This window comes from Microcaecilia unicolor, chromosome 6 (genome assembly GCF_901765095.1).
Source record: "Microcaecilia unicolor chromosome 6, aMicUni1.1, whole genome shotgun sequence".
NCBI classification, from domain to species: domain Eukaryota; kingdom Metazoa; phylum Chordata; class Amphibia; order Gymnophiona; family Siphonopidae; genus Microcaecilia; species Microcaecilia unicolor.
In genome coordinates, this window is record NC_044036.1 from 270,337,620 (window position 1) to 270,351,644 (window position 14,025).

A 14,025-nucleotide genomic window follows, 5' to 3' on the forward strand; every position below is an offset into this window, starting at 1 on the left:
CCCAACTCAGATATCTCTCCCTTTTTTTTCTATATTTAAAACCCCCCTCCCCTTCTCAATCTCTCTTGAACACCCCCCTTCAGTCCAGCAGCAACCCCCAGTTTACCAGCTGATAGGTTATTAGAACAATTTGAGAACATTGATTTCCCTACCAAATCAAAGGTCCTGTTTACTAAGCCACACTGTAGGTGCACTTTTTAGTGTGCGCTAAAAATTAGCACACACTAATACTAGAGATATCCATATGGGTGTCTTTAGCATTAGCACACACCAATATTTAGCGTACACTAAATTATTATTATTCATAGAATAACATTTAAATAAATTAGTACAAAAAATACATACACATATTCAAAGAAGCTGGTACACAGAATACAATGACAGCATAGACCACCAGCTACCTTCAGTAAAATACAAAAATAACTAGGTACTGCACCACTGCAGCACAATACTAAGTAATGTTTGCAGCATCTGACAGGCCAGGGGGAGGTTAGAAATTGGTGAGGCTGGCACACTCCCTCCTGCCACTGTCTGAATTTTGCTTAAAGCAAAAAGCTACTCACTATCCCCGCTTAAAATGGTTAGAATGACCTATCTAGAAGGTACATCAATGGTTTACAGGTAGCTCTGGAAAGATAAATCAGTTTGCCTGTTCTGTGGTATTGTAAACTTTTAGAACAATGGCTCTCAAACCTGTCCTGAAGGACCCCAGGCTGCTGGGTTTCCAGGACAGCATGAATATGCATGCAGTAGCGTATGCAAATCTCTCATACATATTCACCGAGGATATCCTGAAAACTAGAGTGGCTGGGGGTCCACCAGGACAGGTTTGGAAGCCACTGCTTAAGAAACACAGTATGACCCTACAATTCTAGCTCAAGAAGCCAGGCTGATTCAGTTTGACAGCACTGCAAGTCTGGAGATGTGGTTCCAATTCTCTTATCAACTTTAAGGGAAAAAAGGCTACATTCTCCCCACATGCAAAAGCAGAAATGTCTCAACTTGTCCCCCATGCACATGGTGCTGTATAGTCACATTGTCATTACAGGCATTTTCTGTTTTCCAAAGCATTGTACTTTACCCTCAAGACACAAACTTCCAGTACAGCAGCCTAAAACAAAAGAAAAAAAAAAAAAAAAAAAAAAAAGACATCCCACAAAAAACACAACTTCACCATTTTCAGAAAAATAAAATACATGTTCATAAAATCTGACAATGCACTTTTATTTTTAATATTTATACTATAGGTGGGATGTCATTTAAGATATTACTTTATTAAAATACAAAGTCTGGGGGGGAAAAGCGATCAGTACAATTATTTTAATGTACAAGTTCAATAGCTGTAGTTGTATTTTAAATCAATATTTAAAACAAATAAAAAGAAGGCAGTCCTTTGGGTCACAATATTTTATATATCCACTTAAAACAATATCCGAAACAGAAAAACAAAAAGTTTTACATCTCGGACATGTGTATGGAACACAATACGTTAATTGTCCATCATGTGCACTAAACTTTGCTGCTGAAATTTATTTAAAAGAAAAAAAAAAGGGGGAGGAGGGAAACATTCATACAAACCTTACTAACTTAAATAAAGAATTCAACCTTGTTGCATTTAAGAAGCAGGTGGTTGGGGGGAAAAAAAAAAAAAAAGTACTTTGTCTCAATGCCGAAATAAAAATTGCATCCGAGGTCCTACATGGTGATTTGAACAATGAACAATTCAAACATGAGAGGAAAAATCAGCTGCATGTATCAAAATAAAATGCAAAAAAGAACAGAGAAAAAACAAAGCTGGCTAAAGCCTAAAAATACAAAACAAACAAACCTTTATATCTGTATAAGTTCACCAAATGTTTGTAATAAAGGTGTAACTTCTGCCAGCTTTGTGGCTACTCTCCACTGCTCTTTTGCATTTCATATTTAAACATTGAAGACAATTTGAATACTGAATGGAGGGAAATTGAACATGGTACAGATATATTACTATAGACATCATACTGTACAATAAATTTAGATAAAAAAAGGCAAGACAGCATTTCAGCAGCGAAGTGCTCAATAAAAAAATAAAGGAAATAGGGAAACGGGGCGATGGGAAGCCTCAGAGAAAATACGGAGTAGTCGTTCTAGGTGGGATTACACGTTCTGAATCTGGAACAGCCCGGAATAACTTTGGTTCTCTGGTATTTACATCTTTGAAGACCATGATCGATGCAATGTTCCCGCAGCGGTAGCAATAGTTAGGAGCTGACCAAACTGTCACCAGCTTCTCATCAAACATAAATTTATAGCCTTCGTGTACCAGCTGATGGGCACGGCAGATAAGTTTCAGGTTGTTGATGTGAACAAACTGCAAAATTCCAAAAGAGAAAAAAAAAAAAAAAAGTTACAGTTCCTCAGGGAATAAACAGAATGAAAGTCATGGGCTACAATAGTGAAATTTCAGTCATTGACATGTTCAGTTAGTAAAACTGGCTGTAAGCAAAGAATAGTTAGTAAAATTGGCTGTAAGCAGGGACCCATTTCGTTACAGCAATGCCCATGGAGTCCAAGCACATCATGGCAGTATAGCGGAAATAGCTTTCCACCTAAATAATAAAACACAGGTCATTGTGACTCATTCTGGCTTTCCATAAATGGAACAAGACTGCAACCCAATGCAGCTACAGGCACTGCGTACACCTAGTAGCGCTATAGAAATGATGTAGTAGTAAATCACTTTTGATCATCCACTATGCTTTACAGTTGTTGGTAGCATCCAAGTAACCTGCTTTCACTACTCTGCACTAAAGATTTTTGATTCTGGTGAACTCTAAAGAAGGGCAGTATTTAACATTGGTCACAAAATATACACGTGTGACCGTAAAAAAAAAAAAGAAGGGACCCCCTTGCATAGTTTCAACACACTCTACAACTGTTTATGTTTGAATCTTTTTTATTGATGTACATCGACTTAAATTTGACATTGGTCAACATATTGCATAAAACCCAAAGACAGTCGAACGACTATACCAACAGATAAAGCACAGTTGTAAATGTTCTTATTTTCATTTGCATTTTCTCCCTTCCTCCCTCCCTATGCCACATACCAGTATTTTGTTATTTCCAATAAATATAATGTAACTTCTCAACATAACTTGTATTAACCTATTCGACTTTGTCAAAACCCCTTCCCCCCTTTCACCAACCCCCACTCCCACCTTCTTCTTACCTACCCCTTTAACCCCTCCCCCCTCCCCCCCCCCCCACATAACATCCCTCCCCATCCCTCCCTCCATTTTAAGTCTCTATATATTCAATAGGTAACTCCTGGCCGGAGCTGACAAAGTGTTCCAAAAAGGGGACCATATCTGTTGTAATTCTTCCCCTGCACTCGAGTTCATGTCCTTGATTCCAATTCGTTCCATACGCATCAAGTGTATCATCTGTGTTCGCCATTGTATCACTGTGGGATATTTGTGCATCAGCCATTCTTTCAAAATGACTTGTCTGGCGACCACAATAGCTTTATTGATGAAGTTTTTGTATCCTTTTGGAATCGGGTGTCTAAGTCTTAATTGACCGAATAATAACGTTGATTCACATTCCCACTTATTCTGCCATAGTGTAGATATATTCTGTACCAAATCTTTCCAAAATTTGTGGATTCCTTTGCAGGACCAAAACATGTGGCCCAATGTTGCACCATCTGATCCACATTTGGGGCACTCTCCCCATGGCGAGAGTCCCATATAAAAGGCTCTCCGAGGTGGTATATAAAGACGGAAAGCAAATTTATACTGTTGTTCCCAGTGTCCCACCCATACCGAGCGCTTGGGAATGGTCAAGACAAATGTCTTAATTGTTTCTGTTGTTATGTTAACTCTCAAGTCTTGTTGCCAGTCAGCCTCCAGTTTTTTATAGTTTGGTTCTGGCATTGTATCTCTGATGTGCTTATGGTAAAAGGAGAGGGGCACTTTCTGTTGCGACTCCAGCGAAAGGGCTGCCGAAAGTTCTTCTTGAACATCCTCTGCCAAATGTTCCCAACTTAATGATGTCACATAATGTTTTAATTGAGCATAATAAAAAATCTCTGTATCTGGCAATGCAAATTCCTCCTTCAGGACCAAGAAGGGTTTCATGCGTCCCTCTTCTGTAACCACTTGCAATACATACTTTATTCCCCTTCTCTCCCATCTGCGAAAGACTGAGTATAGCTGCCCTGGGATAAATGCTGTGTTATCACATATAGGGAGGAATGGGGTTACATTTGGGGCAAATTTGTGCATACGACAGACCCATCTCCATGCTGCCCGGGCCGTCTGCATAATACTAGTTTCTCTTAGTATGACTGGAATACGGGCTCCTGTCCCATGTAAATAATTGCTAAAGTGTACCCCCGGCGTCATTTGCAATTCTAAGTCTGTGTTGGAATATTCTTGGGTAGATCTGAACCAATCATTTATGTGTCTCATGCCGCATGCCACATTGAAATATCTAATACTAAGTAGTCCCAGCCTCCCATATTACACCGGGATCTGCAATGTCTCTATTGAAAGGCGCGCCCTCTTTCCCTGCCACAAGAATCGCTGTATCAGTGTGTTTATTTTTTTCTCATCTGACCTTCTTAAATATACTGGTATTGTCTGAAGTACATACAGCCATCTAGGAATAATCATCATATTATATAACGCGATTCTTCCCCTCAGAGAGAGTGGCAATGAGGCCCAAGTTGCAAGACTTAACTCAGTATCTTTGATCAGTCGGCGTATGTTTTGGTCGTATAGTTTTGTAAGGTCTGAGGGAATATACACTCCTAAGTATTTAATTGTTTCTGCTGCTCTTTGCAGTGGCATGGTCTTGTCCTTAACGTTTGGTGTTTCTGGACCTAGCGTGAGAACATAGGATTTAGCTTTGTTTAATTTGAACCCCGATATTTGGCCATACTGGTCTATGTATTCCAACAACACTTCCAATGAATGATCTGGATTAGTTAGAGTTATCATCAGATCATCTGCATAGGCTAAAATCTTCACTTCTTGATTCGCTACTCTTACACCCTCGACTTTCTTTACAGCTTTCACCACTCTAATCAGCGGTTCCAGCGCCAATATGAATAGCAAGGGCAACAACGGGCAACCTTGCCGTGTTCCTTTCTCGATTGTAAACTCCTCTTCATTGATTCCATTCACTATCACCCTCGCCCTTGGGTTACAATATAAAGCCTTAACAGCTTGCACCAACCAGCCTTGTATGCCCATATTTTCTAAAGTTGAGAATAGGAAGTCCCACCTCACCAGGTCAAATGCCTTTTCTGCGTCCAAACTAATCACCATAGCAGATTCTCCCATGCTGTGGCAGGATGCTATCGCAAGCAGCAACTTCCTAACATTATGTGTTGCCTGTCGCTTCCGCACAAACCCCACCTGTTCTGGGCCTATAAGCATGGGTAGCCACTGGGCCAATCTCTCAGCCAATACCTTAGCTAGCAATTTCACGTCTAAAGTTTAGCAGGGAAATTGGCCTGTAAGGGCCTACTTCATCAGCCGGTTTGCCGGGTTTGGGGATCATTGTGATAAGCGCCGTATTTGTATGTAGGGGAAATTCCCCGGTGTTTACTATCTCTTCATGATATTCCAATAGTGATGCCAGCGCGTCTGGGGGTAACATTTTGCAGTATTCCCCAGAATACCCATCTGGACCCGGGGCCGACTGTCGTTTTAGGGATTTTACAGCCCTTTGTATCTCCAACAATGTTATTGGGCTGTTTAACCCATCTAAGCCTTCTTGGGGTATCTGAGCTAGTCCTGCATTTTTAAGATATTCAGAGAGGTGTTTACTCGCCGGCCCCTGCCCTACTGAGTATAACGCTGAAAAATACTCAGTGAACATCTTCCCAATTTCTTTCCTATCTGTGGTTATATTCCCACGTATGTCCTTTAGTGCCGCTATTGACCTGGGTCTCCCCCAGTTTTTAACAAGCCTTGCCAAGAGTCTCCCTGGGCGGTTCCAGAATCTCTGCAACTTATATTTGTAATACAGTGCGGATTTGTTCTCTCTCTCATGTAAAAGTGAATTAAGTGCCACTTGCGCGGCCTTCAAATTTTCTAGTGTAACTCGGGTTGGGTGTTGTATGTGTTTTTGCTTGGCTCTCTTCATTTGCTCCTCCAAATTTAGTATAGCTTGTGCTCTTATCTTCCGTTTTAGGCTACAAAAGGTGATAATTTCCCCCCTTAGTACTGCCTTAGAGGCAGACCAAAACAATATGGGTTGGCCATGCGCGTGATCTTTATTATTCTCCGCATAGTCCTCCCATTTTTCTGTTAAATACTTTTAAATTGGGGATCCGTGGCCATGTGAGCTGGAAATCGCCATCCCCTCCCTCCCCTCCCGTTGGCCGACGTTTCCAAGTCTATCCATACTAACGCATGATCGGAAATCACCTCGGGACCAATAGTTGCAGTTCTTACTTGAGGGAACATTGTACGTTCTACTAAAATGTAGTCTAGTCGGGCTAATGTGCCGTGAGCTCTGGACCTGTGTGTAAAATCCTTTTCCCCGGGATGTAATGTTCTCCAAACATCTATGAGGTCAAGAGCCTGAGAGAGGGCTTGAAATTCCTGTACTCTGTATCCCGCATAATGCTGGGATGTGGGGTTCATACAGTCAATCTCGGGATCTGCTACCATGTTAAGGTCTCCCATTATCACCAGTTGTTTATTGTGATTCCCCAAACAGTGACCTATAATTGTTTTATAAAACTGTGGGTCGTGTGTCGTTGGTCCATATATTCCTACCAAGATGAATTCAATGCCTTGTAACCACACTCGTAAAATTATATAGTTCCCTTGTACTCCTTTAGACAACAATTGAGCTTTATAGTTGAGCCCCTTCCGGAACAATACCGCTACCCCTCCTCTCCTACCTTGTGGAGTCGCCGCGAAGCTCTCCCCTACCCAGGACCTCTTTAATTTAGTGTGTTCTATCTCCGTGAGTCGGGTCTCTTGTAGGCACACTATGTCTGCTTTGTGTCGCTTTAATTCCGTCAATATTTTAGATCTTTTTATGGGGGAACTAATGCCTCCCACATTCCAGGACACTAATCTGACCGGCATGATGTTGCTTGTTTAATATAAAATAGGTTGACACCCTCTCTGGGTTTTCCTTTTAATTTGCTCTCGTCCCTACCCAGGGTTTTTGTCACTTGGATTATTCTATATATTATCTTAGTTTTTACTGTTTTTCTAAGCCAACCATGCCACCTCAGTCTTTCGCTTTGTATTTCCCCCCCTTTACATCGACTTCTTCTCACCCATAACCAGGTTCCCTCTCTATTATACCAATACATGGACGAGTTCTCCCCCCCTTCCCCCATCACCTACCCCTTCCTTCGGTCTCCCTTCTCTCTTCTACCCCTTCCTGTTCCGTAAGCTACTTACGGATCTGGAATTCCGGATTCTGCAGAGGGATGCCCCCACTCGTCTCCAAACAATCAAAATTATTAACAGTCACCTTTTAGTCCAATCATATGTTGCCATTTCTTCAGCCCTCCAGATATATCGCTTATGACTTTTTGCCAAGTTTTTGGTCAGTTGCAAAGGCCTGTGCCACTGCCACAGTTTGAAAGTGCTTCCACGCGTCCTGATGTCGTATCTTCAATTGTGCGGGATACATTAACGCAAACTTTACATTCTTTTGTGCCAATTGCGCACAAAGCGGGTGGAACGCCCGTCTCTGCTCTTGTACTTTCTGAGAGAAGTCTTGAAAAATCATTATCCTCTGTCCTTCAAAGCATAAAGACTCTCTTTTCTGGCGGAATCCTTGCAGTATTTCCACTTTATGTCGGAAGTTCATGAGCTTTGCCACTACCACTCTGGGGCGCTGGGAGTTTTCCAATCGGCGCCCTACTCTGTGGGCCCTCTCGATAACTAAGTGGCCTGTGGAGTCAGTCAGGGCTAGCTCTTTTGAAAGCCAGTTCTCCAGCTAGTCTGATAAGTTTCTATCCTGTATCCGCTCTGGGATCCCCACTATCCTTGTGTTGTTCCGTCTGGACCTGTTTTCGAGGTCCTCCAGCTTAGCGGCATGTTCCGCCAGCTGCAGTTGTAATTGGGCAATATCGGGGCCTTTTGCATGGGTGTCATCTTCGAGCGCCGCCACTCTCACCTCAAGGTCTCCCGTTCTAGTCTCCAATCCATCGAGCCCAGTTTGGATGGCCTCCAGACGTTTAGACAGTGCGTCCCAGCGCGGATCTAAGGCGCTAACCACCGCTGCTGTTAGCTGTTCCAGCTGTATCTCCGTAAATGCCGGCGTTGCTAAAGCGGAGCCGTCCGCCATTTTGTTTTCTCCGCCTCCAACTTTTCCCCTCGTTTTTATCCCGGTTTTCTGTGCCATTTCAGTGGGGGATTTATGGACGAACTTGTCCATGCAGCCGGTCACTTAGTTTTTTCAATGGAGGGCACTTTGTACGCGTTGTGACTTGCTATTTACCCGATTTGGAGCGGGGGTTCCCGGAGCTTCAGACAGCTGCTGCCGTTTTGCTCACTCCTCTACAACTGTTTAAACATTTAGTATGACCTTTGAAAATACATTTGCATAACTTTTTTTTTCCTTAAATTCATAATTTTTGTTCAAGAAGTGCCCTTCAACCTTGATGCATTCACAAAATCCTCGAGGTCACTGAGCTGCTGGATTAATGAATTCTGGGGTTTCATTAAGAGCTCTACTGTTTGAGAGGTCGATGTGCTGAAACTCCATGCAGTTGAAAAATAAAAGTACTCAGAAATGTCTCAAATTTCCAGCAGAAGTTTCTGTTGCAGTAGGACATTTTGGGGTTATTTTTTCCAGACATTATTTTTTTCTTCAAAATCACACAAGATTTCCTTATTGGGTTTCTAGAAGACATCCAAGATTTGATTACTATGTGAGCCACTCTTCTAGTCTCTTATATCACAGGATAAACTGGTGATGTTGAAATCTTATTTATTTGTGGCCAAGTTAAGCTTTTTCTGGATGTCGCTAGGACTACACAGTCTCAAAGAAGAGCCTTCCTTGTGTAATCACATGGGCAGTATCTTCTTTCCTTGTAAATGTCTTGCAACTTAAAGGGGGGGGGGGGGGGCAGCTATGTTTTTTTTTTAGCAGACTCTAATAAATGCAAAAATTCTTGCTTGAGCTTTTTGTATGATAAATAGCAGCCTACGGTAGTGGGGATTTTCTTTTTTTTTTTGGGGGGGGGGGGGGATAGGAGTCTGTATTTGAGGCAGCATATGTAGGACCCTATGTTCTTGACTTTTCTTCCTTTTAAATATTGTTTCTTCTTCTTTAAACGTGGGCTATATGGCTTATTTAACTTGAGTTTGTTTCTTTACATTTATTCTATAAGATATATTGGTGCTTTATAGGCTTCCTTTTTCCAGGAATTAAGTGGGTTTCCAACCAGTAACAATACAAATAAAGGCACACATACATACCTTAAAAAAAATTTTTTTTTTTAATTCTATCAGCTCCCTCTGAAATCCACTACAAGAGTGCTCAAGATAATCGGTAGTCCCCATGGGGGGGGGGGGGGGGGGGGTGACTGTGAGCTACAGATAGCCTGAAGAACAGATGTTTAGCCTGGGATGCAAGCTCAGATTTCCCACCCAATGACCCGTTGTGCAGCCAAGGGCTTTGTTTGTTTGTTTTTTTAATTCATTGTAAATGTAAACTGTCTCTTTAAACCTATTGGCTACAATAAGATTAATAGTACATAAAAGTTCAATGATATTCATTTTACCTCATTGGTGACTTTTGCTCCAAACAACCAGCCTGCTCCTCTTGGGCTAATCGCCCAGGTATCAACGTCCTCTGGATCAGACCATACAAGGTCACAAAATGCTCCTTTGTGAGGAATTTCTTGATTACGTTCAATGGTTCGAATCTGATCCAGCGTCTTTATGTCTGGAGATAATCCTCCATGCACGCACAATATCTGCTCATCTATTAACTGATAGAGAACACCTTACAATTATATATGATCATTAGCAGTTGCTAAATAGCATCTCTGACCAAAACTTGGGACAGTCTAGTAACAAATCATATTAGAAGACAGGCAACAAACCTTTACTCCTCAGACTGTACAAAAATAGTTAATCCTATTAACGTGATTCCAATGAACACACTAATAGAGGATATGATGTGCGCAAATGCTCACAGATTTACACTTGCTCTGAGGCAGGTGTACTTTCATAAAATACATATGTGACGTCCCCAAGAATGCTTACTTTATGCATGTAAAATATACTATACCCATGGAAAGTGCTTTATAAAAAGCTACCCTTACAGTAATCATCGTTACTTCTTTTGAAATGCATAGACTGATGCAAAAGGCAAGAGACTAGGAAAACCATACTCTGCTCCTGGAGGAATTCTGCATCATTGCATACTGCAGATTGTAAACTTCTGTGCATATTTTGTGAGCAAAATTTGGGCATGAGCTGACAGAAGAATGCCTAAGGAACTGCTGGGGTTCTCTTCAATCCCCTACTTATCTTGCCCTGATGCTTGCAGCCACAGCCCCCCAAAAAACTGCTGTTCCCATTTAGCATCATGTGCAACTTCCAAGACATCTGAATTATGCTGTTTCTGACCCTCCGTGTGACAAGAGCAATGTTTGATTTCAGGTAGTTGTACCTCAAACATACTGAAAGCCATGCAATGTCAAAACATATAAACTGTTTTGGGGAGCCAAGGCTGCAAATGTCAGGATAAGGCTTGCAGGGTGGCAAGGCCTAGAGACCAATTGATATTGGAAATGTATGTTCAAGGAACAAGTGTGAGAAGAGGGTGTACAGGAGCTCGATGAGCTAGCACATGGTCCACAGAAAGAGGGTGCCGTAGAAGAAACAAGCTGGTAGTTTCTGGTTGTCAGGGATTTTAGTTTGTGGAACCTCAGAAGTGCTGTGGCAGCCACAGTTTTCTTTCAATTACTGGCATTTTTAGCAACTACTGTGTCACTGCAACTATCGGCAACTCATAAAAAAAAACAGGCACTGCTTTCAGCTCACCTTAGACTCCGAGGTTAGACATGGTTGGCACTGCTTTTTGGCTAAACTTGGACTCCATGGTTAGCCAAAAGAAAAACACTTGAACACTAAAAAGGTGTAGTTGAAGTGTACTGTGACCGTCTTCCTGGGGGAACTCTACACCAAAGATGTTTTAAAAATTTTACATTGTTCAGTAAGTATTTTCAAACTGTAGTTTAAAACTATCATTCAAGAGACCATGATTAAATTATATTTTGACAAGTATGCTCCATTTAAGTGATTTTTTTTTTCTTTATGCAGACTTCCCAAAAGTATCAAACAATCTCAAAGTCTTTGGAAAAGCATGATTAACCAAAAAGTTGAAAGGGTATAAAAAAGTAGAAAAATGAGTGGGTGTTATCCTCTCTTCCCCAATGTGGAACCCTCCTACAAATATAAGAGGGCTTCAAGAAAGGAGGCAAAGGCAACGGATTGACTGCCACCTTCATCACCATCTAAACTATAATTGAAACATTTTTAAATACACATTGATTCCATAGTATAAAACTTACAGCTGCTACTGTGAGCATATCAAACACTTTGGTACAGTATCGCCAGGCATTTGCATTTCCATATTTAGTTTGGCACTCATCTGTTAAGGGGAAAAAAAAAATCTTTAGATTCACTTTTAAAAGTCAATAAAAACAGAAGAAGCTAATGAGAGTATTTCACACATGGAAAGAAAATGTGACAAATAACCGCTCTTAAAAGTGATTATATGTGAAACTGCTGAGAGTTATTACTAATGCAGCTTTATGTCGCTAGGTATAAAGGCAACAGATTATTATTATTTTTTTAATGAACTAGGTAGTACGACATGCAGCATAGTCTCTTCCCTATGTTAACTCTGAACAACTAACACGTTGTAAAGCAATATTCCTCTGAATTTTTTTTTATTTAATATTCTGCAAAAGCAGCCATCCACCAAGGGGTCAATTTTCATCTTAACTCTGCAAGAGAAAAAAATATAATTTTGTCTATACCATAAAGACAGTTGCCTTCCTACCTTATTTAAAACATTCTACAATTTTTTTCTTCAGTTCCCCTCTTTTAAACAATTTAAGTGTGGACTCCTTGGTCAGAATCAAAAAGTATATTTTGGAGCTGCCTTTAGTGCCTCTTTGGACTCAAAGTGTTTCTTAAAGGGAATTAAGAATATGAAGAAATAATGAATGCAGTCATTTAAAGGGCAATTTACACTGAGTCTTTTTTTTTTTTTTTTTTTTTACAATGATGTAACTGCAAACCTGCTGTACTTATGAATACTGCTTTGGATCTTGAAGAAAACGAATAAAAATTAAAATGGAAAACATTTATTTATTTATTTTTAAGTGTGTTGGGGGAGGGCAGGGTGAAGGGAAAACATTTCAAGGTACAAAAAAATGCACAGGAATGTAACCCTTACATCACAACTGCTCAAGACCTAAACCGTTCTGTTGTGTCATACAAATGATGTAAGTAATGAGTAAAAATCTCCAAAAATGTTACAGTGTATGTTTTTACTTCATGAAGGTAAAATTACCTGATAATTTTCTTTCCATTAGTCCCAATAGATCAGAGACTTGAGTTATGTCTCTCTACCAGCAGGTGGAGACATAGTAAACCTCAGGTTCTCTCTACGTGGACATGTGCAGCCACCTTAACCTCAGTAATGTTGATACCAAAGCAGTGGAAGATGGAAGAGGAAATCCAATAGTAAGCCCTCTACTGCCTGCACAAAGCCCATGAAGGCTCCTTCAACCAATCCTGCGGGAGAGTAACAGAAGTTTTCCTTTTTGTGTTGATTTGGAGTTGGGGTTTTTTTTTTTTGGTTGTAGCCAAAATCAAACTAAGGAATCTGATAAAACTGAAGCAACTAGAAGAAAACACAACTCAGAACAACAAGGGTGGGCCTCTGGATTAATCTGTTAGGACTAATGGAAAGAAAATTATCAGGGAAGGACTAATTTTACCTTCCATAGTGTCCCACAGATCAATCCAGAGACTTGTGGGATCTACCAAAGCAGTCCTTAAGTGGGGTGGAGTACTACAACCTCAGCAGACTGGAGACGCTCCACAAGTTTTGGCTCCATGCACTGCCATGTCAAGCCTGGAATGCCTAGCGCTGCCACGTCAAGCCTGGAATGCCTAGCAAGGGAAGGACAGTAGATCAAGTGGATGATCTGCAAAAGCCATCCACAGCAGGACAGAGGACCAGGTGGCCAAACCGCAAAATGCAGCCATGGAAGCTAGACGGGACTCGGAAGGAAGTCAAGTGCGCTCTGGAAGAAAGCACTGTCATCCACAATGGGAGAGATTGTCCCATATAGAGAGGCCAGTCGAAGAAATTGCCTCTCTCAGCCAACAGCCACCGGGGCTCTTGATACCTGATCCCCTCTCTTGCGACGAGCCACAGGACAACATGAGGCTATGACGGGAGGCATTTCTGCTCAGCATGTCAGGAATCTGATGATCCCAATGCAGTGTGGGTGTTTCGTAAGAAGGAGTCACCTTTCTATATACCTAAGGCTCTCCAGGTTCTGAATATGTCTGTTTCAGAGCCTACCAACACCCCATCTGCTAATCTTAAAATGGCGAGCACTAGAAGACCGCTTCAGTCTTTTGCAGTGCATGAAGCTATGCAGGAAGTCATTTCTGTTCAGTGGGTCACCCCAGACATTGCCCCATTACGCCCGCATCTGCCAATCTAAAAATGGAGAGCAAGTGTGGCTTTGGAAGCTGAATTACCTTCATAAGGTCCCAAAAAAAGCGTGAAGCAAAGATTTGACCAATAGAACTTGCTGGTCACTTCCAAATAGTATAGGAGTACATGGTGAACATCCAAGAAGCAGGAAGAGACAAAAGGTGAATGGTATGGAAGGCAGAAACCCCCTAATGAAGAAAAGACAGGACTGAGATCTCCGTCACTCCTTCAGAAAAAATCCGGAGGATCTCAAACGAACGAAGCCGGGAGTTCTGAAACACTGCCTGGATTGCTGAAGAA

The 14,025-nt window shown here is 41.3% G+C and overlaps 1 protein-coding gene across 1 annotated transcript in view; it reads right to left on the reverse strand.

Annotated features, from left to right (window-relative positions):
* Window positions 1-1,614: 1,614 nt before the first annotated feature.
* Window positions 1,615-14,025, reverse strand: part of PPP6C (protein phosphatase 6 catalytic subunit) — a 30,083-nt gene continuing 17,672 nt past the window's right edge. Inside the window, exons 5-7 of the mRNA XM_030207398.1 lie at window positions 11,555-11,634; window positions 9,755-9,964; window positions 1,615-2,350 (exon numbers count right to left, since the gene is read on the reverse strand). Coding sequence (XP_030063258.1) covers window positions 2,102-2,350; window positions 9,755-9,964; window positions 11,555-11,634 — 539 coding nt within the window. The 3' untranslated portion in view covers window positions 1,615-2,101. The remainder of the gene's footprint in view (window positions 2,351-9,754; window positions 9,965-11,554; window positions 11,635-14,025) is intronic.